General features: G+C 46.2%; 1 protein-coding gene across 2 annotated transcripts in view; it reads left to right on the top strand.

The window, feature by feature from the left end:
• CACNA1H (calcium voltage-gated channel subunit alpha1 H) overlaps positions 1-27127 on the top strand; it is a 127705-nt gene that overhangs the window by 40536 nt on the left and 60042 nt on the right. For both annotated transcript variants that reach the window (XM_087731453.1, XM_087731452.1), the window contains exon 8: positions 2404-2816. In XM_087731453.1, coding sequence (XP_087587579.1) covers positions 2404-2816 — 413 coding nt within the window. The remainder of the gene's footprint in view (positions 1-2403; positions 2817-27127) is intronic.

Genomic DNA, 27127 nt, shown 5'->3' with positions numbered 1-27127 from the left:
AATTATAGTATCTTCTTTTTACAGAGGCATTTCAGCCCAGAGGATGCCAAAATGCTTTAAACAAATCTCCTGAAATTGTTTTGTCTCTTTCAGAAGTGTGGTTCTGTCTGGGGGAAAGGGTGGATACCGCAGGTCTTGGCTGGTGAGCAGCAGCTTATCTGGCACCCTAAGGAGCACAGGGGCTGGGAAGGGAAGCAAGTCAGCCGGGTCCATCTGGAGACCCTGTCACACAATGTGTCAGTGCCCAGCTCTTCCCCTCCATGGCTCTGGCTCTTTCCAGGCCCTCCTTCCCACTGCTGCCACAGCCCCTCCTGCCACACCAATAGAGCTGAGTTGGATTCACTTCTGCACCACAACCATCTTTGTACAGCAGGGATGAAGGATGTGTCTTCCAGGCTTCAGGAGGATCTTTAAGTGCCAAATAAGCTAGCTCCTGAGGGTGTAGCTCTGTCAGGCACAGCTCCCAACTCATGTTTCTCCATCCCAGTCTAAATTTAGCAAAGTAGCCATGTTAAGTCCCTTCCCTGTGCTCAGCAGGGAAGGTGAGGTGGGCTCACCAGCTCACCCAACCCTCCTGGCCTCAGCCTCTTTGGGCAAACAAAGAGCTATTTCACTTAATTCTCCCTCCACTCTTGCAAGTCAACAAGCAGAGCCTGCTCACTGCAAGACTTGTGCAAGTAGAGCACACAAGTGATAATTGAGAGCATTAAGGAGGCATTAGCAGCCAGGGCACTCACAGCCCCAGCTGGAAACAAGGTTAGTGTCTGCTGGGAAAGATGCAATTGTGGGAGAGAGTATTCTCTTCCCTTCTTTTGTTGTGGAATTGAACAGCATAAAGTACAGCCTGTTCCTCCGTGTTCTCGTGCCCTGCAATGCTGTGAGGTTATTTTAGCAAGCAGCCAAGGAGACTCTGGTATTTTGAAGACATCTGCGGCGCCAGTATTTTTCATATAATTTTTAACACTTTGATAGCATTAAAAGACGTCTGGCAAGCCCACTACCTCTGCTATCCGTGCTACTGTGGCTGCACTGCAGTCTTTCCTCGTCAGACCGGTCGCAATCAGAAACACAGTGCTAATGTGCAGTGCTGCACTGGTGCTGCTTGCGGGTTGAGTAAGGGGGCAAATATTTCTGATCTTCCTGGTGTCTTTGATGTAACGACCAGGAGGAGGACAGTCCTCTCCTGAAAGGCTGTTTTGAAGGCCAGTGATGTCTGAGTGACATTCAGGCAAGTAAAATGTATTTTGATTTGTCACAACCCAGTTTTCAAGCTAATGGCGTGCTTTATTTCGTTTGGTGCTGCCTTCTCTTTAAAGACGTCCTCAAATGTCAGCCAGAAGTAGCTGAAATCAGCAGCATTACTGCTGGGTGAGCTCCAAGCTCCTGGGCCCAGAGCCAGGAGCATCCACTGCCTTTTGCTTGGTCTCCCCAAAACCTATCCAAGCGTCCCCATCCAACCTCCGGTCAGGGCCATGTTACAGCGGAAAACTGTCCCTTCATCTTGTTTCCCTGAACCTCAACAAAAGTTTTCATTGATGCTTGAATGGCATTTTATAGGAAGGATCCCACACTCGCAGTATTGCATTCCTGTTGGTTTTTTTCTGCCCTTAATATCTGGTTCCTAAATATGAGGAAACTAGGAATTTAGTTTCTAAGTAAGAGGAAATAAAATCTGGTTCCTGTTCCACCCAAATCATCCTTGTTACACTTGTCCATATCATCTCCATACCTTGGCTCTGTGAGGGCAGCCAGCATTTCTCGTCACACCACAAAACATGTGGCAATGTGTTTGATTTTAAAACACCCTGAACACTCAGTCCTGTGCCTCAAGCAAAGAATTCACCTGAGCTTTATTAAAGGCTGAAGGAGGGATGAAGGAGACTGAAGGGACTCCGTGACTCTCCGAGCTGTGATCCATGGTCTGTAGCCACCTTTGGTCCATTTCTCCCTCTCCCTCCTCATTATTAGCTAAATGGAAGTGCTATCTAAATTGGGTGTAGCAGCTTGATAGTGCTCAGATCACTGCTAATGATGTTAGCCTGGTCAGATATAATCAAAAATAATTGGAAGCGAGAGGTGTGCCAGTCAGTCTTCCCCCAGCAGCAGAACACAAAATGGCTGCCCCGCTGTGCGGAGAGGCCCCTCGGCCCTGCGTCCACGGAGGGGACTAGAGGGTGGGTGTCAGCGCTTGGGGAGAGGGGAGCAGAGGGAAAAATGAGGCAAAGCAAGAGCCACTTGGTAAGATGGATGGCTAGAAGGCTGTATTAGGGTATTGTATTTATTTGAGGATGCGGCAGAAGCTGCTTTGCCCTGGACAGGCCCAGCACTGCCCGAGAGGGGACACAGGGCTGTCTGCCATGTTGAGGGTGTGAGGTGGCTCACGGTGTACGTCTCCCCTTGCAGGTCTCCGGCGGACGCCCAGCCGGCTGTCGGGGCTGAGCGCAGCCTGCCCGCTGCCCAGCCCGCCAGGCGGCACGCTGACCTGTGAGCTGCAGGACTGTCCCTTCTGCGCCAGCCTCCTGGAGGACCCCGAGTTCGCCTTCAGCGAGTCCGATAGCTGCGACTCCGACAGCAATGGTGTCTACGAGTTCACCCAGGACCTGCGGCATGGCGACCACAGAGACCAGCTCCAGCAGCAGCGGGGCAGGAGGAGGAGGAAGAAGAAAAAACCCAAGGAGAAGAACAAGGTCACCCGCCTGTGGAAAGCTTTCGGCAGCAAGCTGAAGAGGATTGTGGAGAGCAAGTACTTCAACCGGGGGATTATGATAGCCATTCTTATCAACACACTGAGCATGGGCATCGAGTACCACGAGCAGGTGAGTGTGGGACTGGCCTGAAGAGCCCCGGGGGTCTGTGGTTTCAGGTGCTCACAGCATGGCGGCTTGCATGGTGGCTTGGGGTGACTCTGTCAAAGTTATGCCAGAGGAGGAGCAAGAGGTTTTCATGCAAGTTGGAAACACCAAATGGAGCCAAGGGCCTGATCCTGCAGACATATGATGAGCAGGAGCACCCTTCTGTGTGTAAAAAGCCTGGAAGGTGGCTGGCAGCACGGCTGAGGTGTGGAGAGTTTAAATGTGCGTGTTAGGATGTGGCAGCTCAGAGCCTGACTGCTTAAGTTGTTTCATGTGAAATATTCATAAAAGCATGAATTGTTCTGTTCTACCCCTTTGGTCTGATGGTGATGGTGCACAGTGGACCTTGTAGTGCAAATAACCCATGCAGAAGTTTCTTCTTTGATCCTGGACCTTTAAATAAAGACTTAAACTGTCAGGCAATGCTGAAAGCGACAAAGAAAAACAAAAAGTTAGTTTATTCTTGAAGGCTCCAAAACCTTTAATTTGATCTCATAGGGTACAAGTAGGTCTGTCTTTTAAGCGTTTGGAGGGAGGAAAGAGAAATCATGCTGTTCCCAGTATTAGTCTGAACATGGTGATGGCAGAAAGCAGTGCTGGCAGCTGAGGACAGCTTGTCCTTGTTGTTGGCTGATGGGAGCTTGAGGGGCTGTGCAATGGGAGAGAGAGGTGAGTCATCTGAGTATCTCCAGTTGGTCACTCTGGGGAAAGCTATGCTGTTCTGGGCTTTTCTTTCTCGGAAAAACTGGTTACTTTCAACTGTTTTCTCAAGACATGCTCTGGAATTTCGCGTGCTGCCTCTGTATCAGGTGAAGAAAATGCATCCCAGTGAGGCCAGGTGATCCTCATACTGATCTTCTGTGAGGTGGATAGTCAAAGGTTCATCCAGTGCTCCCCCAAAATCTTCACTGCAGGATCAGGACCAGGTCAAGGTTGTTTATAAAGCTATTTCTCCTCTCTGCCTTGGTCTCTTCACTCAGGAATGAGGAGGAAAGGCAGACAGAGTAGCATAGTACATCTAAAGGCAGGACAAGAGGCTCTGCTTTTTATTCTCCATCATTTCCCAGGATTAAGTCCTGCTTGGGGCCATGGCAAACAATCCTCCAGAGTGCTGCTACTTTATTTTCTCTCCACTTGTGTGCTTTAAACCCCCATATTCTGTGCTGAGACATATTTTCTTTCAGAAAAGCAAGTACTCAGCTAAAACACATGAGCCTCAGCCGTGCAACAATAAATTAGTTCACACTTAGAGCAGAGAGTGTCCAAACCCAACAAAGAAATAGCTGTCACTGTCAGTTTTCTGTCTGGTTAGTTGTTCCACAACAAGTTTTAAAATTAGGAAATACACCTTGTCAGTAGCCTTTGAACAGACCATTCATTCCTCACAGCGGCAGCATTTCTGCATGGATACTTTTTTGTCAGGCGGATACAGCTTTGTCAGTCCTTGAATATTGCCACAACGAGTGCTGGGGGAAAACCTTAAGCAGGCTGCAGTGAGAAAGCCCAGGGATCGCATGGAGTCTGTCCACAATCACTCGTATAAAGGTAGATTGTGATAATTACATCCTTGCTGCTAACAAAGGAAAACTGTACCCGGCAGGTTTATATTGGATTTTGCCTTGTAAAAGATTTGCTTTAAACCATCTCAAAGCCAATGGCAATAAAGATTCTGAAGCTTTTGGCTACGGAGGATCAGACTCCTGCTCACAGGCACTGCCCAGCGTGGGCCCAATAAAAAGGGAGGAATTTTAAAGTGAAACCTGTAAAAGTTCCTGCACGTGCCTGACTGCAAAGTGTCTCTGGTACGCAGCGGGGATAACGAGCCGTGGAGCTGTCAGAGCCCAGCTTTGAAACACCTCACCCAGGCACTCCCCTATCAACAGAGTGACCTCCAGGGCATCACCAGAGGCTGAGACACTATCCAAAAGCAATAGAAAATGGCTCTAGGCTCCCAGACCACTTGGCATGAAAGTCCGGGGCTTCTGTGAGCAAAACGGGGTGATTTCAGAACCCACAGCCCTCCTCGTGTGAGAATTGGCCGCAAGACTCAGGGTGGGGGGCTGGCTTTGTGTCGAGATACGGAGGAGATGCCTGTGCGAAGCTGTCATGAACCCAAAGCATGGTGTTGGGACAGAGGAGAGGTGAGAGTGGCTCGTTTTGGGTATGCCATGGTCCTTGCCAGGAAAAACAGTTTAGTCACAGCTTTCTGATTACTGAGTGACGGATGCTGCCCAGTCACTCTGCACCTCTGCTCAGAGCAGGTATTACAAGGCAAGAAGGTGTGAGCCTTTTCCCAGGGCTGTTAACCAGGCGTGGGTGTTGCCACTGTCTCCTTCTCCATCCTCCCAAGGGCAAACCTGGGGGCCATTCCCCAAGTCATAAGGATTTAGGAGCTGCCTACAAGGATAGCTACTCTGTAGCTCTCTGCTTTCCTTGGTCCCCCCCGAGCTGTTCAGTGTTACCCAGAGAGCAGGGTTCAGGGGCTCCCATTGGGGAGGCCTCCTGCGCTCTGTGCCTGCTGACAGCAGCATGGGCAGAGGACTCCTGGGACCTGAAACCCTGCAAAACATCACCTACCATGGAGACATTTGCTCTGGGTAGAACAGCTTAAGCAAATTCCCTGATCTTGACTCTTGCTGCTTGTTTTCAGCCATGGACTGGTTTTATCAAACTGGGCTGCAATCAGTGCAGCAGCCACAGGGAAACCCTCCCCAAATCTCACTGTCTGTAAGGAAATGCCCAATCCCTTTTATAAGAAATTACTAATGGCTGCTTGCTTTTCTTTTCTTTTCCGGCTTCTCAGACTTCACAGTCATCAGTGGCTTTGCAAATAGATGGACACACCATATATGTTTTTATTTCAGAGTGCTATTCAAAGCCAAGGGCATCAATCCTCCACGGGGGTGGAGGGGTGGAGGGTACTGAACAACATATGGCAGGGAAGATAGAGCAGTACTAGTCCTTGGTGCGTTATCTCGCCTTTCATCCCGGGACGTAGCAGCGCTCTGCGAAGAAGTCTCACAGAGCCCTCTTGAGGCAACAGAGCATTATTGTCCATATCTTTGGGATGAGGAAATCAAGGTTGCAAGGTGCCAGGCTGGAGGCAAAACCCAGTGGGCTTCACTGCTGGCCCTTATCATAGCTGCAGGGCAAGGGGGCATGTGTGCTGTAGCAGCACTTTGGTAGCACCCTTTGGCAAGACAGGAAGGTGATCTGTGTCTGCACTGCCACAGTCCTGGATGCTACCTCCAGATGAATGAGAGAGACCTGTCCATATTCACATCTCCTCAAGGCTTTAGTACGTGTTTTTATGGGAATTTGAAGCTCACAGCAGTCTGCTCACATGGTTACTCTGGCTGCTCTTGGCTAAGACAGCTAGCACCATCCCATTTAATGCACACAGCCCACGTAATAGCCTTTTAGGCAACGATCCTGTCCTGTGGCTAAGGGCATGACTGCTGTAGCAGCTAGCTGACTCGTAGAAAAGATGAGGAGATGCTAGAACTGCTTTGCACAGAGCTGTCCCTTAGCAGTCCTGCTCTTCTCAGAGGCAGATTGAAGATTTCATGGCAGTACAGCTGGTTTGCGGCAGGAGATCCGGGTAGCAGGAGGCAGCTGATGATGGGAAGCGAGTTTCTTTGGGACTTCAGTCATTAGCGGCAATTGGATCCTCCCGCACAGCGCATCCGTGGGGTTAACAGCCAGCTCTGTCTCCAACTGCCATGTTGCACATGGCTGGTAATTAGGAGGTTACAGGATGCTGTTAGTTAGCAGTAGCACAACTTGTATTTCACAGATTAATTGGCTGGTTTGGAGTTCCTTTTTTTTTTCCCCCTCCTCTCCTGCTTTATTTATTTATTTGTCTATCTCCAGCACGAATAAGCACTCCCACAGATGAGGAAAGCCAAGTACAAAGAAGGCAGCAATCCTTGCATTAATCTTCCAGGCAATTTCAATACATTGGATGATTTTGTTATGCGTTCATTGCAGCTGACAATTCCCCAGAGTATCTGAGAACGTGCCATGGCACTGCAGCAACCAAGCAGGAACAGTGCACTCCAAAAGCATGACCTCTGCCATGCCTTTGGGGTAGTGGCGAGAGATGCCTGACACAGGCGGGTCCTGTTGCCGGAGCTGTGTTTCCAAGTGCCTCTCTGCCACTGAAAGCTGATACCTTTTTGTCCCAGAGCCAGCTCCTGTGTGTGCTTCACTGACTGGTCTGAAGAAGTAATTGCTACTTCCTCGGTCTGCCTCAATTCCCAGCTCCCCAGTTATCCACTAGAAGGACAGAGTCCTGTTTGTTTGTCCAAGAGAGATGCTGGCATTATCCCTGCAGAAGGGTGAGCTCTGAATTCATCCCTGAGGACCTCTGGTTTAAGTCATAAGGAGAGACCCCCTCTTGGCTTCCCAGAGGAATTTGCAGAAGTAGCTGTTGATACTTGTAATGATTCCACATAAAAGGCTCAATTTACATCAAATGGCACTAGAAATGCTATTTTATATTCACTTCTCAGAAGAGAAGTACAAATTAGTATTTGTTCCAAGCTATTGCTGTTCAAAGAGCTTTTAATTGCTTTTCTGATCCCTCATCCATAGCATGTTTCTTTCAGAGCAGCTGTCTTTAGAGTAGGTTGGAGCTGACCTTGGTGAGCACCCAGTGGTCCCTTGCTTATCAGTGTAAGAGAAGCATTGGTTTTGAGTAGCACATTTTATTATTCTGGAGTAAAAGTAATTCTGTGTGATTTAAGGTAGCAACTAGCTTCTCGAGTGACGTTCTATTTTAACATTTGTCAATTTTGGCTTGAAAAATTGGTTTGGCCTGGAAAGCTCAGCACTTACTCAGAAAGCAGAGGAGAATCTTTCAACGGTGTTTGAAGCAAATTGCTTAAATTCCTTTTGAGTTGTGAGTCAATAAAATATTATCCTGATCTGAAATTCTCACTTTCAGCTAGCAAAACTTGTTCACTCCTCCAACTTTTTGCATGATCCAATTTTAAGAACTCATACACTGGCTGGACTTGAAGTAAACAGATTCGCCCAGGAATGGGGGGGGGGGGGGGGGGCGGGATGTGAAAATTCAGCCCAATGTGTTTGTGCTTATTGCATAAATGATGTGAGACTCATTCTGCCCTTAGTAGTCCTTTGTTCTATGTGTTTGGGCTTTGTCAGCTGCTTAGCAAGCCATCCCTCCCTGCTCCCCCTCCGAGGTCCCAGCAGTAACTATGGGGTGGACAGCTTTCCCCGTGTGCTGGTTTGGTAGGGCAGCTGTGTTGGTTGAGAGCACGTTCTGGGTCTCCTGAGCAAAGTGACAGAAATTTGGCTCATTCAACAAACACCTTGTGATAATCTGAATTCTGTTCCCACCTCTTCAGAGGGAAGAGAAAGGCTTTGTCTGGAGACCTTGGGGAAGAGAGGTGTTTCCCATCCTCTTTTGTGCCCCAAGATCATACCACCTTTTTAGTACTCTGCAGACCACCTTTATCCATGCCCCTTTTTCTGCAGACAGCCACCCTGTCAGGACGTTAACAAACCTGGTAACAGTTTGGGGATCCCCTCTGCACAGTTCAGGCTGCAAAGCTTCTGATGAGAGTCAGCAGCAGCTTATACATGGAGCATTTACACCTGGCAAGGTGTCATTCCTATGTTAGAGAGAATCAAGGGTCAGAGGCAAGACAGTATGAACTGATGGCAAATGTTCACAGTTAAAAGCCAGGTGTCCTGGCTCAGGGCTAGATCCATGTCTGCTGGACCTTCGCAGCTTTCATGGCAAGGGGTGTAAATCATGTCCTTCCATGGGGAGCCTGCAGCAAGTGGTGGTGTTCATGGAGCCTTCTCTCTGTCTTACGCTCTTCTGTAATTTAACTGACTCCACTGATCTGTTTGCCTTCTGTTGGATTGTATGTTCTTGGTATATTTTTTTTTACTATATAAGGGAAAGCATACTAGAGATCCATCCATTCCTCTGCCTCCCACCAGACGGGAACAGCACCTCTCCAGTGCAGAAACTGACTGTAATAACTCATTCGAGTGCTGACATACTGAGCAGTCAGGGGAGAGTCAGGAGAACAACAGAGCTAGTCATGGTGAGGGGAGTTTGCACTCTGATCTGTTTCCTATAGATGTGCTCATTAGTCTAGGGAGTAATATCAGGATATTCCCTGTGGAACTGTAGGCACGTTTTACCACCACCAATGGTTCAGTTCCTTCCCCTCACTTACGCCATTAGTTGTTCTCTGTGGTGAGGGATTGGCCATATAAATCACATCTGCTCTCTGCCAAGATGACAGACTACTTAAGCAGGTGATGGTAACATGTTTCCCAGCATAAGCTGTTGCATGGAGACTGGAGATCCGCACAGCGTCAGTAACAGACCCACACCATGTAGCCACAGTGTGCAGGACCCACCAGATGTCTTTCTTCCATCTGATCATGCAGAGAATCAGCTGAGACAGTTGCGGTGCCCTCCAAGGCTTCTGAGACTGAATCCATGAAACCCCCATGCTTCATAAACATACATGATGGCAACGGGTGGTTATATATAGAATGTAGACAGATTGTTTGCATTTCAACTGGCAGGTAAAATAAACCAAGTGTAATACAGCCCCAAGAATGAAAGCAGAGTGCGCTTGCCAGCTGCATTTCATCGCAAAAACGTGCATAAATCACAGCCATGGGCGGCCAGCTTCAAATGTTATGCTGACAATGGCTCTAATGTGCTCCAAGGCAGGGAGGCTTGACACAGCTGGACAGCGGGGTGTTCGCTTTCTGCAAAGGGAAGCTTGATGAGAGAGGGCCTGTAATGAAGAAGGTGGCTTTCACAAACAAAGAGTGTGGTGTTGCATTGAGCCTGTGCCTTCCTGCTGGCTGTCAGCTGAATGCTTTTCATCTGGGAGTGGGTTTGGTGAGAGGGAGGTTGGCTTTGATCAGGTAAGCAGGCCTCGGGGTGAGCACGCTCCATGCTCCAAAGCAGGCATACCTGGTAGTCCCTTTCCTGAGCGATGACAAGATACAAGTTTGAGGAAGAGCTCGAGTGTCTGGTTCGTGGCAGCTGTGATCAGCAGCTCCAGAGAGATCATGGTGCCTGCAGGCAACACGCAGAGCCCCAGTCAGGTCCCTCTGAGCAGCCCACGTGGCTTTGGTACTGCACATGGAAGCAGCTTGCCATCCTTCCAGCTGCCTCCATGAAAGGCATTTGGGCTGCAGGGACAAGAGCAGGGTTAGCAGAGGAGGAAATGCAAAAGACTGAGACAGCCAAACCAGCTGATGGGGGCAGGAAAACGTGCGTAGGCATCATTGGCAAGGCTTGGAGAGGAACGTGCCCTGGATCGGGCAGAAGCAAGGAATGGCTTGGATTGTCTCGGGAGGTCTGGGGAGGATGCAGCTGCTGGTCTACCAGGAACACCACCTCCCGCGTTAGCTGAGGCTGTCTCTTTGTTTCCTTACACTTCCCCAGTCTGTCTGCATCCATCTTTTGTCTTCTTGGATTTTTTGTTCCACAAGGCAAGGATTGCATTTTGTTCTGTGTACATCACCCTGCCATGTGGGGCTCCTGGGCAGGGCCTGCTAGATGTTATTACAAGTAATAGTAGCAGTGGGAATGAGAACAGAGCACTGCACCTCTCCCGGCACCAGTTTTTATGCCTGGAGGTTGCAGGTGGACGCTGTGAAACTGAGTTTAGAGCCCAAATTCAAACCAAATGCAACAGGAGTGTAACACAAGGGGATATGCAGGCAAGAGGATGAGGAGGGCAGTACATGATGGTGCTGTGCCATAGACTAATGGTGCCTGTAGATTGATTGTTCCCAACTGTTAGGAGGCGAAGGAAATAATCATGTTTAGTTTAATACTTTTGTGCATTTCCAGCCACTCCCTGTGCATGATTGCTTTCTCCGTAGACCTGGAAAATACAGAAAGACTTAAAAATAGATTTAACTGAGAAAATGTTAGGAAGGTGTAGAAAAGACACTCATGCCACACCTGAGAGCAAAGTGGGGTTAGTATTTGGCAGTACATACGAAATGATGGCAACTTAGTCTGAAAGCTCTGTGTGGAGATTCAGTGGTATTGCTAAGGTGTCCTGTGCACTGCCCTTCTTTGGGTACCTCAGAGCTGAGGGGCAGAGCCAGCTGTCCCCTTCGGCAGGGAGAGGATTAAAGATGCTCAGGGTAGCAATCTAGCTCCTTACACCAGAAGAGAAGAACCACTGCAAGGAAATAAACAGGTATGTTTACTGCTGCTGTCAACCTGAGTCATGAATTTTCCTTAGGTTTTAACCAGGGTTCTCCAGCTGGGACAGTGAGATATTCCAGAATTATGAATGAAGCTTTAAACGTCTCCTTGAAACCTCCTTCTGGATCTTTTGTTACAAGATCAGGATGCTTTTTTATAATTGGTTTTGAGAGGTGGGGGGAGAAAGTTGCATCTGAAAGGAGTGAGACTCTTACTTAAAAATGAGGGAGATTTGGCATGCCTGCATGCATTCTTTTAAAGCTCTATTTTTGTTTGCTCTGTCTGGTTTACAGCCTTAAAGGCAGCCTGACTCCCAATTTGGGAAAAACACTCTGTGCACAGGCCTTGTAGCATCAGCGGTAAAGCTTGCTAGAGCAGGGAGTCTGCCACCAAGGACGACGGGGCAGGAAGACCATTGGCTTCTTTTCCCAGTGAACGCATTTCTCAGGAGTTTTCTCTCCTGCCTGATGCCTGTACAAATTAATACCTCCTCTCTCCCTGTCCTGTCCTTGTCCCATGCACGGACAAATCCAAAACTTTTCACCGTAGTGCCCCTGGAGAAAGCAGCAGAAAGAGAGTCTTTATTTTATATACTCCAAAGGGAACTGACTTTGCTGCAGACAGACAGGTCCTATAGTTCTCTGACTCTCATCATGACTATACATGGACTTGTCTGTGCTTTAAAGTTAGTTTGGATTGAGGTGGTTTATGAAGCCAGAGTGTGCTGACTGCTCCTAGGAGCTGTACTTGGAGCTTGGTGATGGGACCAGGGGAACAAAGTCCTGGCTCTGTGTTCCCCAGGTACGCCTTGCTCTCAGAGCTATCCAGAGTCTAGGCAGAAACTTCACAGCTGCAACCTGCCCCAAATCCAATCAAGTAAGAGGAAATAAATTGCACCTCAGGGAGCTGCTCAATATGGGAGAGAATCAGAGTTTTCCTTTTGTTCGTGAAGAGTTCAGAGGCAAAACATCAACCGTGTCAGCCTTGTTCGTCTCAGGTCACTGCTGCCTGGGAGTGCAAACAGTTTAAAGTCATTTGTGTAAATTAGTTTCAGCCAGAGAGTCTGAAAGCAGCGTGGGTTGCCGGGCAATTATCTCCTTGCAAATGGCCTGTGTTATGCGGCCATATTGCAGAAGATCTCTCACTTGTGCTAAGGTCTCTTGAAGCTGCCAGAAGAAGAGATCAGCATCTTAAATGTCTTTAAAGTAGAACTACTAATATGATATGTTGGAGTGCTGGCAGGTATCAGCTGGTAAGTGTGCCAAAGTACAAGGGACTGAACTGCAGAGCATGGAAGTGCAGGGGAATTAAATGCCAGAAATCTCAGTTTATGCTGAGGACTATTAGGAACTGCAAATGACTGTGAAGGCCCCTAGAGCCAGAGGTGAGTGGGGAGACAGCTCCCCACTTCCTCTGAGGACAACATAACCCACCAAAACACTTTTCAAAGATATCCAAAAGAGCATTCCCCTTCCTCTTCTTGTTCCTCGCTCTTGTTTCTGTAGCTGTGTCCCCTCTTTAGGGTGCCACTGGGATCTTCAAAGGTTCAGGCTGGAATTATGTTCTTTACATCCCTTCCTTCCTGCTGCCGGAGTACCAGCACATACGGATACCCTGCAAAGTAGCAGTAGTGTGGGGAGTTGATGGCTGAGGACGTGCCTCTTGCTCCTTCCTTTCTCATGCACAGATTCTCCCTGTTCCTGAGACTAAGTTTAACCTGTGAGTGAATGAGTGATGGACAGGCAGGCTGAGACCAACAGGCAGATACTGACCCTGCAGCCAACAGTGGAATGGATGTTTCCCACCTGAGCTTGTAGAAGTCCTTTTGTATTTCAGAAATTATTTAATGCTGTGGGTTTCCTCCCACTCCTTTTTTCCCCCCTTGCTAGTCAGTGTGTAATAGCAGAGGGTTTCATACATATTTGATTTTTTAACTATAGCATGAAATCTGAATGCTGTATTTATGGCTGCAGCTGTCACTCCTCTGAAAACATGCAGTGAAATGAAGGTTAACAAGTTTGGGCTCTCGGGAAAGCATGTAAAACAGCACTGCAGACGGCTTTGTGTCATCACGCCGGAGTGAAGAACAGATATTTTCTGAGGTTCTCCAGTCCAGGGTTATTTATCATCATCTGAAGCAAATACTTTTCTAATTGTATATCCTTGTTTGAAATTCTCAAAACCCCAAATCAAATTCTTTTATGTTGTACAATATACACAGAAAGTACAGGATACACAGCCTGAGGGGATGGTTTAATAGTTTAAGAATCAGGTTGGCACTAGCCAGACTTGATGCAGCCATATGTTCAAATCCCAGGGGTGACCACTCACCAGGAGGTAGACAATGCTCCATACCATTTATTGTGCATTCACTTAAAAACAGATGTCCTGATTACCATGGCTGGAGGAAGAGATATTCTGCCTCTCTTCCAAAGAGCAAGGGCATGCTGTGCTGTTCAGTCCTCCCCTGCCACATTTGCACTGTTTCTGTATGCTTCTTCGCTCCTGTGTGTGCACGGTCTGAAGTTTGAAGCCCTGGCTGCTTGATTTTAATGGAGATTTGCTTAAATAAGACAAAATAGCTTTTGGCCTCTGTTTAAACAGAACCTTGGTCTGAAAAGTATCAAATATACTTGGGAAGAGTATATGTGGCATAGAAGGTCTTGTTAGAGCTTGATGGCTCGTGGCTGTGTCTCTCTAGGGTCACTGCACTCAGGTTTGGGCTCTGTGTGGCTCGAGGTAGTTGTGTCAACACAAGATGTGACGTTTCAGCTGTGCCTGCAGGCCTTTCTGTGTCCAACTCGGCGCCTGGGAAAAGCAGAGCGGAGCCAAACTGGGACCTACCATGAGTGTTGAGGGAGTTTGGCACTGGTGCAGACCAGAGCTCTGATCCAGCAGGACTGTACAGATGGGATGGGATGTAAAACCTCTTGTCTTATCGATGCAAATGGTGAAGCCATCAAGACTGATGGGGCTGGGGTGTGGGAGAGTTCAGACATATTTCTAGTAATCGCATCCTTCCTGTTGTGTGTTGGTTTTGTTTCTAAGACTAAAATAGACTGTGTAGGAAGTTGCAAGATTTGGAGTCCTCTGCCCGGTTTTGCAGATTAAGGAGATAGAGCTGCTCTGAGAGGCAGCCAAACGCAGCTCCAGTCCTCTTCTGAGAAACCTCTTAACGCAGGGGGATCGCTTCAGCCTTGCAAATGCTCACATCCTTCCCTCTCCCTATCACGTTCACACTGTAAGGAAATCAGGCAGGCTGTCCTCTCCTGTATTAATGCCCCATTGCCTGCAGTTAATTAAACTCTGCATGATACTTAATGCAGCGTGTCAGTTTGGTTAACGCCTGTCAGCCAAAGCGGTAACTTACCCCCGTTATCTGCGTCTCTGAGTAAGCAGCCGTATTCTGGATCTCTAATTCACTCCTCACACTCTTCTTGCCCAGCATTTGCTGCTCACCCAAGTTTTTCCCATGCCGAATTCGGCACCCAGAAGGTGCTGTTCCATTTTTTTTAGCATCTCCATAGAAACCACTTTGGAGTTGCAGAGTGCAGGCTTTCTGCAAATTTAAAAAAAAACTAATGTAATGGTTCAGTTCGATCAGGTTTCGGACTGCCAGTCCTTTGGAAGGAGTGTGTGTTTCAACAATAAAGTTGGGGAGAAAAGCAACAAAGGTTCTCAAAGGCAGAGATGCAACAATTTTCTGCTATATGAGCCCAGGGTAAAGCTTTTATGATAGCACAAAGTTTATCTGAAGATTGTTTGGAGGGAGACACAGACACATTTTTTTACTCTTCCGCAGAAGTCTAGGTAAATTTCTTGCTTAGGAGGATACCTGTTTATGTGCAAAGCTGCTTTTTTATGTGCAAGCTCACTTCTTCACCTTGTTAACACAACTGCCTCTCAGTTTGACCTCTCTTAAAAGGTTTAAATGCATACAGATTAATGTACTTTTGATGTCTGGGCTAATGAAGTCCTGTACCTCCTCTGCTTAATTTTCTAGTTTATAGATAGAGGCTCAGCACTGCTCAGGAGTAGCCAGGATTGGACCTAGGGTTGGTTTGCACCTGACTGATAGAAAAGTTAAATCTGGGTTGGGTAGCAGAGAGGCAGGCGTGAACAGAGGATGCTTCTCTGTAGTAATTTGTGCTTCATGCTTCTCTGTCTCTAGCACAACCACCTAAGGCAACTTTTAGACGGGGATGAACTCAGAAATAAAAAAATCCTTCATTAGACAGCAGAGGAGGAGACTCCTTGCTGTGCTCAGATGTCCAAAGGTCACCATGGTTTAGCAGCACCAGTCTAGGTCCACGGTCACCAAGGCAATAGCTCATTGCCATGGAAACACTCACCACCTTCTCAAGCAAGAGCATTTGAGCAAGTCCTGATGTTTAGCAAATAATTGCTTGACATCCACTGTGTATCCCACCCCTCGACACATTTGGGGACTAAGAAATGAAATAATTTGCTAGCTTTGACCGTCATCTGTCCGTTTTGGAAACCCATGAGGAGGATTTCCATCAGGGCAGAAACATTTGCGAGCTCAGTTGCTTTCTCAAGGGCTCACTCTTTGCACATGGTTGTTTTAGCTTTACTAGTTTATTAAAGCCACTACGCTGGAGGTTGCATCTAAATTCTCTTTCACTCCCGCTTGTGTTGCCTGTTTCATGAGAACTGACGTAGCTGTTTGGAGGATATGGATCAGTTTGGCTTATTCCTGGGCTTGCCTCTTCAGCAGGGGGTGGCTGGCCCTGCTCCCAGGGCAGAGAGCTGGATCAAAGCCCTGGTGCAGCTGGCGTAGCTGTGAGGTCTGGTTAGAGCAGAGGGTTGGAGCAGCCCCTCCTGTGCGCCTGTTCCTCGTGGCTTTTGCTGCAGGAGAAGCATCATTTCTGCTAGTCAGAGCCATGGCAGAGATGTGAAGAGCTGCCAGGAAGAAAACTTGAATGTGGCATGGAGGAAGGTTGCAAATGAAATCCTTTGGGTTTTTTTGTTTGTCTGAGCTGTCACTGTCTGACAGATATTCCCCCAGTGAATGTATGATGTGGGCAGCAGATTGGCAGAGCCATGCAATTCAGTAGGGCTGCGGAGTGTTTGGGTGCTGCCCCAGTGCTGTCATGGGGGAACAGGCAGTGCAGTGAGCCAGAGCTCATCTCCTCTGCCTGGAGGGTTTCTCCTGATGTGGTTCCTGCACACGGCGTGGGATCAGGATGGGGGCATCGTGGCAAGGCAGCACAGAGGATAGCACGGCCTGTGCAGAGCACGAGGGCCAGGCGCAGCCTGGTGTCGTGTGGGAGGAGGAAGGGAAAGGGCTACCTGGCCCTTCACCCGAGCCAGGTATCTTCTGTAGAGAAATTGCTGCAAGATGATAAATAAGGAGGAGTGTGCTGCCTCTTTTACCTTCGCTTTTCTCTGCCTCGCAGCTCCCTTTGAAATGACAGCAGCGCATAATTGCATCGCTTTGGCATTCACGGCATCGGTGCTGATGATTTGAGAGGTGTTATTATTGTTGCCATTAACAGTGTAATTAGTGTTAGCATAACAGTTCCCTTTGCCCAACGCACCAAGGCTGAGCTAACAACCTCCAAAGCCAAATACATCCACTCCACCAGCTTGGGGAGAGAGTCTCTACTCTCAAGTGTTCACCAGTCTTACATCTTCTGCAGCTTGGCACTGCAGCCTCGTAGTAGTAGTGAATTACAATAATTTTGATTAGTACTACTGTTATTAGGGCTAATATAATTGAATTTCATTATTTTAGCAGTGATTTTATTTCATTATATAAAATCAGAATGACTAAACTTTTTTTTTCTGAATCATTTTGTTCCCATAACAATAGAATCATACTGCAAATCCAGGGCATACTTGGGAATGAGGCATATTTCATGCAAAAGGAATGAAAAAAATGCAATGGAAAGTCACCTCCTCATTTTTAAGTCCTGTTTTCCAGATTTTTGTGTTCTTCCCCCAGTATTAGAAATACATATTGCAAGAGAAACACATTGCAAAGCCAGCACAGTTATTTTCTGTGAATTTTGTTCCTTGGTCATCTCTGAATATTGGTGGTGGTTTAATTTAATTTCATTTCATTAGGCTTTTTTGTCAAGAAGGTGAAAATGTGGAAGCACTGGGCCATCTCCAAACTCAGTGGTAGTTCTACTGAGATCAAGGAATTCTGCCAGATGAAAAGCCAATAGTTGTCTGTAAGATACAAACAGCTGATGTGAGGAGGAACAAGAGCTGCTGAGCTCTCCTGCTGGTTTGTGCTCACATTCAGTAATTCTAAGCTTTCACTTCATGCAATGTCCAAATGATGCGACTGTGCTGAAGGGCAGCTCTGTCTCGTAGTTCCTTTCCGACGTCTTTTGTCCTTTCTTGCCTTAGCAAAACAAATTGCTGTTGTCTCAGGGAGCAAGAAGGATAATGGTGATCGTAGTTGTTATTTTTAAATTTCTGAGATTGAATGCCTGTATTGTGCACACTCAAATGCTAAAATGGGGCAGTGATAAGATGTAGCTACCCACCCTAGCAGTGGCTTGGATCCTAAGAACCCAAGGGATCTTTTCAGTCCAGTGTCACAAAAATCACAGTAGATAGAGCTCAACTCACCTAGTCCATCATCTTGCTCTAAGGCAGGATCAACTCTTCCTATATCAGGGTCGTAAGTGGTTTCATATCTTTTAAGGTAACGCCAGAAGGTGAGTATCCTTGGTTAATGAATGTCTCTGTACATCCCAAAGGCAAGCCCATAAAGAAATGCCTGTGCCCAGATGTCTGATACATGTTTAGGACCACATGAGACACTAGACATTAGTCTAGGAGTTAGGAAAAGAGCTTGGGAGTCCTGACATTTGACATCTCATTGTAGACACTGAGCCTTCCCTTGGTGACCCAAGAATGAAGGCTCAAGTAGGCAACACCCTGCTGTTCTGTAAGATACACCATCAAATATTCTCCTCATGTCCACCCAACATTTTTGTTTTCTTCTTCTACCTCAAGATCCTTGAACCTCAGAAAAGCTCTCCTAATCTTCTTCCATCTTTCCTTCTTCCACTTAGCACTCAGAGGTCAATTACAGCACATTGCTCAAATTTTTCTGAAGAATTACCCTCTCCTTGAACGTATTTCCCCATCAGGCCACTTCAGCTTCCTCTGCTTGGGCTTAAAAGATGACTAAGTCAAGATCTTCATCAGTTATAGACTAAACATATTCCCCATCTTGTTCTTCCCATCAGCAGTCTTCTATCATGTTTTCTTGATGTGCCTCATCTCCCAATACCAGTACACGACCCGCAAATCACAAATGTGCATTTTTCAAAGGGACTCTCCATAAAGGTCTATTAGCAAGGGATGAGTAATGGTTTGACAAAATAGATTTAAGTGGCCCCTTCTGAATCATCTTGGCAGTAATAGAGAGAGTGTGTCCATTTTTTGATTAAATATTTCCAGTGCCATTAGCTTGGGTGAAGTAAACAACTTCTATTGAGTTTGCCTGCTAATGACAACCCAAAGGCCTTTGATCTCTCTGTTATCTGAGAGCAAGCCTGTTGCTTGGATGTGGATAAAGATCATATAATCATTGCTAAAGGTGCCTCTTGCAGTACAATCAAAGAGTTTGGAAATGGTTCTTTATTCTCTCGATGTTCATGCTCCTGCCAACTTTAATGGACATTGTCAGGGCCCCCTGTGATGGGCATCCTGTAACCTCTGCGCACAGTCAGAAATATGCAATTGTAGTTCAGCTGCAAGATTTTAGCAAAGAAATAAAACAATTAACCTTGATTTATTGTGCAGACTCCTTGAGGCAGGGCCTCTGTGTTCATTTTTGTTTGAAAGGGGCTGTAGCATATTTCCGTGTTCTTTATGTCTATCCTTCTATAGCATTTCACAATATTGTATGCTTTTTCTTAAATTCTCCAGATCTTGAAATCTTGTGACTGGGTTTACATCTAAAAGGAAAAGATGGACCCTAGCTCTTGTTTCTAGTTAATGGTATGGAATACAAGATATTTTCAGCCTAAATCTAAAAGAAGAAAGAAAAAGAGAAAGAAAAATTAAATCAGTATGAATGATGCATTATTTTTTTAGAAACGCACACTTTGTGATTAGCCAGCAAAGCTGATTTCAGGCATTTGGCTGATGATTTTTCACCATTTGTTGTGGACTTCAGCACCGTTAGTGGTCAAGGATAAAAAAAGGTTTGCAATGGGCAAGAATTGTGTGAATATAATTCCTTGTGTGAGTGTTATTTTTTTGCGGTGAGGGATAAGCCAAATATATTGGATGAGAGTCAACACAGGCCTTGCTAAGAGATGTCACGCCTCACAGATCTGCTGGTTCTTTGAAGGACTCCACCAGCATATGGATAGGAATGATTCAGTCTGTATAATTTCCTTGGATTTTTGCCAGAGGCTCTTAAAGGAGCTAAGCCAATGTGGGCTGGGATGGCAGTCTGCTCGTAGAGAGAAGCCTGCTCATATTTAACAGTTGCTTAAGAGAAGAGGGAAGGGGTACAAACAAGAGATCAATTTCTGAAACTTTGGGAAGTTGCCAGAGGCATCTCCTGATGCGCTGCGGGACACGTGCTGCCCTGCATACTCCTGAACGATGTTCCAGTCACGGCATTGCTGAGAGTGAAGGGACAAGCTCAGTTGGCTCCCCTTGGCACCAAGCTCAGTCTGAAGAGGTGCTTCCTTGCTTGCACCCAGCACTAGAGGAATGATTAGTCATTCACTGTCCTCAGTTTAGGTATATTTCCGTTTTTCTTCTTTTTCAATGAAACTAATCAGTGTATTAGTACTGACAGAGATGACCAGTTTGCAGAGTCCTCACTCGAGCATCTCTCCCCAGGTGAGCTATTACAGTGCTCTTGGTGTATTGCTGGAGGCATTCATCCTTGGTTGTTATCTGGAGAGTTGGTACCTTCCTCCTGTGACTCACGTTTCATAACTAAACCTGAGCACTTCTGGCCTTGTTTGTGGGGGGTATTTTATAGGGTTTGATTTTTTTTCTTTTTTTTTTTTTTTCCATTTTAAGGCTTATTTTTTCAGCCATCTGTCAGACCAAGTGATCCTCCATCAAGATATAATCCGGCTGATTGGCCTACTTTTCAAGAATAGTAGCTTTAGTTTTGTATGCTACTCCTGATAGCATTTCAGATTACCCAGGTCCTTTCCTCCTGAGGGTGGAGAAGACAGCAATTGATCTAATCCAGCTTGGCATTTATACCACTTGAAATGAAATTGCATTTTGCTGAGTGAAACTGAGAAATAGGAAAGTAATACTGCAAATACGTTGTGCCATGTGGGACCTTCTGCCTGGGAAGCTTCCTAAGGAAGCTAGAGCAGAGTTGATTATCCCAGAGAACGAACTCTCTGATCTGTAGCTCTTGTTGCAGGAGACGGAATTGTGGTAGCCAAGGTTTCTTCTGCAGAAAACACTCCCAGCCAGGAGTCAATACCAAGTGAACTTGAAGGATTCACACAAAAATCCTAGAGGGTATGAGACTTTGGTATGTGGTCATTGCTGGATAACATTAACTCTAATGGCAGGGGTTTTTTAATGCCGGTGTACATCACACTTGTATGCAGCTTGCTCCATTCCTCCACTGATGCCCTATTTGCAGCTCCAGAAAGGAGCAGCACGTTTTGCATTTGGCTGGCCATATGCAGTTGGGTAAGTAATTATTAGCAGTGACTTTCATGCCACAGAGCAGAGAGGTAAAAGCAATTCCATAGAGCATTAGGAGATCAAGTAGGTCAATTGAAAGGAGGAAAAATTACCATCGGCTATCTTCAATTAAACTGTTATCGCTCCACATGAAGGATCCCATTTAGAGGAAGGCATAAAATCTGAGAGTAGAGGTGACTGAGAGAATAAATTCTCCATTTTTCATTCCAAAGCCAGAGAGTGAACGTTCATCAGTAGGCATGAGGAGATCTCTCTTTCCTTTTGTTTCCAGCCTACTTTTAAGTAGAGCCCATTTGGAAATCTCTCAGCTAAACATTTTTTTCATGAGAAATCACAAACTCATTGAAGTCACAGCTTTTAGTAGAAACACTGATGACAGCTAAACCCTTTCTGAAAAGGGTTTTTGGTTCTGAGAGGTTGTGGTGTCTGCCTGTCAAACATAGGGCAGAAGGCATCTCAGAATAGCAAACATCTTGGTGACCAGGGCAGTCTTCTAGGAGCTGGGGCTTCCTGGTTCAAGTCCCTGGTCCCTTTCCAAGGCCAGAGAGCATAAATAACTTTCAGCTGCGCTCATGTGCATGGGAAAGCACCATCCAAACCATTTTTTCTAGTAAGAGAAGTTTTATCATACGAAGGCAAGGCAATTTCCGTGGTTTGAACCATAGTCGACTGACTAAACTGGTTTAAAGTTGATTTTAAGACAGTAAGAGTCCTATGTTGTAACAAACTACATCAAAATGGTTTACAAAGGAAATATTTTCAAATGCAGAAATTGAAAGGCCCCGTTGCATTATTCTTCATTTTTTTTTAAAGGCAGGGAATGCAGAGGAGGAAAGAAGTCAGGTCTTCAATTGCTTGGGTTTGTTTTGGTTGCTTGGTTTGGTTGGTTTTTTCCTTACCTTAGAAATATTAGAATTATTCTGTTTGGTTTTTGACAAGCAAAAAAAAGGGGGGAAAAATAAAGGTCAAAATGGAGCCTTCACATTTGCTAGCAGCCTTCTGAGATGTCACTTACATTCCTTGACAGCTCTCCGCTTCAGCTGCGAGCTTCTGGCTCTTTAAACTCCCTCATAGAGGACCTTTTCCCAAACTGCTTCAGAGGCATTAGAATGAAATAGCTATAAATAAAAACAAGCATACAGCTTGCAGAGTGTAGGGCAACCTTGTCTCTTCAGCATATAATTGCTGCAGTATTGAGTCCCTGCTTGTGAGGTGTCACAGCTTCCCTCCTTCACCCATTTCTGGGCCAGGGGATGTTCATGCTTATTATTACAGTTAAGCCACACTAAGCGCTTACGTTTCATTACTAATGTGTGAAACGTGTTTCCCGTCCCAGCCCAGCCCGGGCTGCCTTTTGACAGAGCCTGCAGACACTCCCAAAGCACATGGGCCTAAACATTCTTGCTCTTATTCAGGTGTGAAATTCACTGCCTGCCTGTAGTGCCTTGAGCTGCTTATTTGCTGGGGTTTCAGGCATGCACCGTTATTTTCAGTAAGGCGGTCACCAGTGCTCAGCCTCCGCACAGGCTGGGCGAAAGCTTGAGGAGGGACACACAGGCCCCTCTAACTGCATCATTTCTGCATCCCAGTGTAAATCTGCAGTGATACTCGGGCTGTTCTTGTCCCAGACATGTAGAGTGGGGGGTGTCTGAAGGAGGCAGGACAGAGTTCCTCTGCCTGGGTGATAAATACCTGCTGTGACTGAGGCAAGAGACCAGCCCCAAGATGCTGGCATGTAGAGCATCTGCTCTCATGCTGAATGGCTGATTACAGTTTTGGACAGGATAAATAATTAATAGCCTCAGGGGTGCTCGAGGTGACAGATTCTCCTGTACGCTCCATTAAGCATTTAGAAACTTCACCTTGGGCCTGTCCCATGCCATATCTGGTTGCTGGGCTGACTTCGGAGGGGTATGAGCTTGTGCCCAGGAGGGCAAGCGCTGCCGATGTCTTCATGTGCTTTGGCCAAAATTTGCTCTGTAGCAAAATGCCTGTGATGTGACTGTTAATTATAGCTCCTGACTCGTGAGCAGAACCTACCTGAGGAGGCTAAGGCTCCTCTTTAGTTGAATTTGCCATAGGAAAAGGATGCAAGAAAGAAATTGGTGTTTGATGTAAGTTTTCAAAGGAGTTAGTAGTATACACACATTCCATACATGTTCTAGTTTTTTAGAAAAAGTTAGAGGAATATTTTGTAATTTTGAGCTCTCTTTAGCAATTTCATTGATTTGCTCCCCTCCTGTGGTGCCAGTGCTTCAAACTCATTTAAGCTATTTTCCACAATTTTTGAACAATATTTCTTATTAAAAAAGTCTAATCCCTCCCAAACCATCGCTTTAATCTGTCCTGGAAAACTGGCTTTCATCTCGCGATTGCTTTCACAGTGGCATGTAAACCCTACAAATGTAATATGGAGCCCAGTAATCCATCAGTTAACCAGATTAGCTATGTAGGAGACTGTATGGCTCAGTAAGTAAAGCAAGCAGGCTTTACTCTCCCTCCGTAGAGCAAAAGGTGGCTCAAGTATAGCTCCATGCTCTGCAGTCGATGTGCACTGGAGGTGCATGGGGCTTCCTTCTGCCTTGCAGATCTTGTGGCAGGGCTAGGCCCTGGAGGGTGGCTGGTTGTGGTGTCTTGGTTCTCCTCTTGGATGAGTGAGCACACATGTCCGTCATGAGATGAAAAGATGAAACCCAAGGCTGAGCTGCCAAGAGGCACCATCTCCCCACTCCACCATGAGAGGAGGAGAATTGTACTGCAGTTGGTATCCCTTTGCATGGTTTTTTTGGGACTGTCGCTTTTTTGCAGCTGGTGACGTCATGACCGAGGCTGCAGGTGTCCTGGTATCACCTGTGTATCTGTGCAGCATGCAGACACCACTTGTAAAAGCCTTTAGTGGAAAAGCAGAAATTCTTGAGTTCCCATCCTGACCCTGCCTATGGCTCACTGTGTGAAGTGGATCTTAAAATCCCCATAATTAGGTTTCCTTTCAATAGGGTGGAGCAGAGCCTTCACACCCCGTTACCATAGATCAGGCAGAGCCACAGCAGACACCACTGCCTGGCCTCTGGAAGGAGGAGCAGGCTGTGCACAAGTGCCGGAGGGAGAGTAAGTCCTTGAAGCTAGACCTGTGCCTTCTGGGTGTTGCTCTGTGCATCGCTGTTACTGGATCTCTGCTAGGAAGTTATCAGGAGCAGTCCCTCCTTTAGTCCTTGGGCACAGCTTGCAAATGCCTTTGCAACCTATGAAGATACTAAAAAGTAAAGTTGCTTAGTGCTGGGTGGGTTATCCAGTATTGCACTAATTGCTATGGCTTGGGTTTATTAGTCTAAAAAGTTGTGTTTTGGATTTTCCCTCTCCTCATTTTAATTAGACTGAATGCCTTCTCCCCTGCTCCCTCCCTCTTTCATGCATTCCCTTTGGTTTTTAATTCAGTGAAATGGGGATGATGCCAGAGACGGAAGACAGGTGAAATCTGTTGCAATGAAATAACTGGTAATTGGAAAATGACAGCCTCTGAAAAATGGGGTGAAGAGAGAAAATATGGAGTGTCCGGAAACAAAGCGCAAATTGACAGTTTATTACATCTCCTCTTTCTGGTCAGAATCTCTGCAGACCAAACTTAAAAATAAAGCATAAAAGCCAACATAAACAAGTACTCAAAATCCCATTGACAGCTTTAGGCCCAGGACTAGAGAAAAAACAACATAAGTGCAGGGATGTTTATGAAACTAAATGTTCTGGATTTGTTTACCAGTCCTCTGCGTCTCTGCCAGCCTCAGCTCTCCGTGTTCAGGAGGAGTTGAACGGCTGCTTTGGGCTTGGGGGGGATTTCTGAAGCAAAGCACATCTTTTACTCTGGAAACTTCCTTCCCTGTTCATTCAGCCAAAGGCACCAGGTGTCTAACAGCCCTTTTCTCCAGTGTGATGCAGGTATGACTATTTCTACTCAGTATCAGAGCAAAAAGGTACCCCAGCCAAGGCAATGCTGCCATCCTGCTGGTGATTGAACATAAGCTATGTAAAATAGGTGGTTGTGGATGCAGACAAGAGAAAAGAGACAAGGTAGACAACGGGCAAGAGGGAAAAGAGAGGCACAAAGAGATAGTGACTTCCTTGAAGAACTGCAGTAATTCAGTTGCACAAAGAGAATCTAAGGCTGCAAAGTCCTCTTCCTGTTCTTCATCCTCTGCTTGTAGGAGCCATCAGTAATTTGACCATTATGGGTTTCTCTTTCATTGAATTCCAGGAAGGCTCTGGGGTTGTGCTACATCTTGCTAAAACCAGAGGTATCAGATTCTCAGAAAGAAACTAGTCTTCCAAGGTTTTCAGACCCAAACTATTTAGAAAAGGAATTTTTGTCTGTTTATCTGAACTCAGAATGAACTGCTGAAACGTTTGAGGTTTGTCCCTAATAAAAACGTGGTTTTGATTCACTGAAATATTCTGCAGCATAAATATGGCCTTCAAAGTGAGCAGAGGTGGTTGTGCTTTCCTGGGACATGTTTTGCCTGGAGTCAAGGCTAACTGTTACTTTAAACTCATATTCAAGGATGCTGAAACCTTACAAACTGATCCCATACAGTTTCTGCCCTTCTCTTGAATGGTGGGAAACTTATTCCTGCAGCCAAAGTATGAGGATTCATCTGAATCTGAAATCTATAAAATTTGTACTCAGATCTGAACCTTTTTTGAACATTGCCTGGGACCTGACAGTGGGACTTGTGGGTTAAACCACTCTCTGTGCTCGTTTTTGCTGTTTCCAGCATGGCAGTTCCCATTCCAGCCTCCACATCTGGCACTGTGGATGCTCTTACCAGCACGATGGCATTGCCCACCATCTCCCGCATTGCATCCATTGTGGGGATTCCTGAGCGTTCTGTAGCCTCATGCAATGCCACCTCGTTGCCATTTGGCCTGTCCTATCTCTGAAAACCTGAACCAATGTAAAGGTGAATCGTCACAGCAGCAAAAGATGTGGAAATATCCAAAGCTGATAAGGGGTCACGGTCTCTCCCTGAAAAAGGAAGTTTTCACTGATGCAGTTCAGAGCCTATGGTGGGCAAGTAGTTTCCCCTGCCAAAGTTGTTAAGGTTTACAAAATATTTGGCAAAAAGCGAAAAATACCACTTTAGAACTACTCTCTTGGAAGTGCATCATTTTGATGTCAACCTTTGTTTGTTAACCATTCCTTGCTAGAAAGGAAGTTGCATTTCGTGACAACCATGTCCCAAGCAAAAAGCCTGAAATTTCCTTTTCTGAGAAGGTCAAAAGAAGACATTGCAGCGATTTTTAAGCTTTGTTGCAACTTCATTTTCTTCCAGCCAGGAAGTCTGACAAAAATAATCCTTGCCATGAAAAGTTTTGTTTTCAGCAAATCAACATTTTGTTTTTCCCAGAGAAAAAGGCTCCTGGAAAAAATCCTGCTTTGGGGCTGGCTTAAATTTGAACAAAACAACAGTGTCTCCTAGTGGCTGACTCCAGGGGAATGGCCAAATCCGTCCTGGCGTTCAAGTGTCTCTTCCTTGACCCTCCTCTTAGATCGTTGCTCATCAGGGAGTGAGAGAAGTGGGAAATGAATTGTGCTCTAAGCAACAAACCATTTCATAAGCCATAAAAATATCTATGGCAGGCTGTTTTCTAGGCTCCAGTTGGTGTTGAAAGAAGGTAATTACGTTTGAAGGCTGTATCACTGGATGCTTGGCTCATCTGCTGTTCGGCTTCCACTCTAATAATACAAAAGCTCACATCAGCATCTTAGCCAGCATGCAGGGCTATCCATCCTTGTCTTTGCCCAGTGGGTCCTGCCTCCATGTCACTGCAGGATTGCACTCCAAACGTCTCACGTTACAGCAGTCCTTGTCATCGAGTTGGTTGTGCCTCACACCAAATATGATCACTAAAGAATAATGAAGATCTCTGAAGCACGATTGGCTTTGTAGTGTCAGCCTGCTGTCCATCAACCTTGCCCAGGCGACCCCCCATCATCTTGATCTGCTGGATCAGCTCCTCATCACAGCTATTGATGATCTCATCTGGGCCACCTCCTTGTCCTCCCCTTTCCCTCTTCCTCGTGCCCTCTCTCCCCTCCCCTGAGAGATGGCTGCAGCTTTTCTCCTGCACTCTCTCAACTGGTATATGAAGCAAAAGTTTGCGGCGCTGGAGAGTAAGCAATAAGGACACCCAATTGTTGAAGGAAACTGGCAAATCAATTCAAGCAATATCAGCAGATTAACTGGTTGCAATGCCACGTGTTCAACAGGCCACAGAAAAATCTTCGGGTTTGCTTAGAAAACATAGGATTTTAGAGAATAACAACTTACAAAATCTTTTTATTTGCTTGTGGGTGTTTTTAAGT

This window comes from Nipponia nippon, unplaced genomic scaffold (assembly GCF_047370975.1).
Source record: "Nipponia nippon isolate SJK-2023a ecotype South Korea unplaced genomic scaffold, ASM4737097v1 scaffold_5, whole genome shotgun sequence".
Lineage (NCBI taxonomy): Eukaryota > Metazoa > Chordata > Aves > Pelecaniformes > Threskiornithidae > Nipponia > Nipponia nippon.
This window is presented reverse-complemented; position numbering and strand designations above follow the sequence as displayed.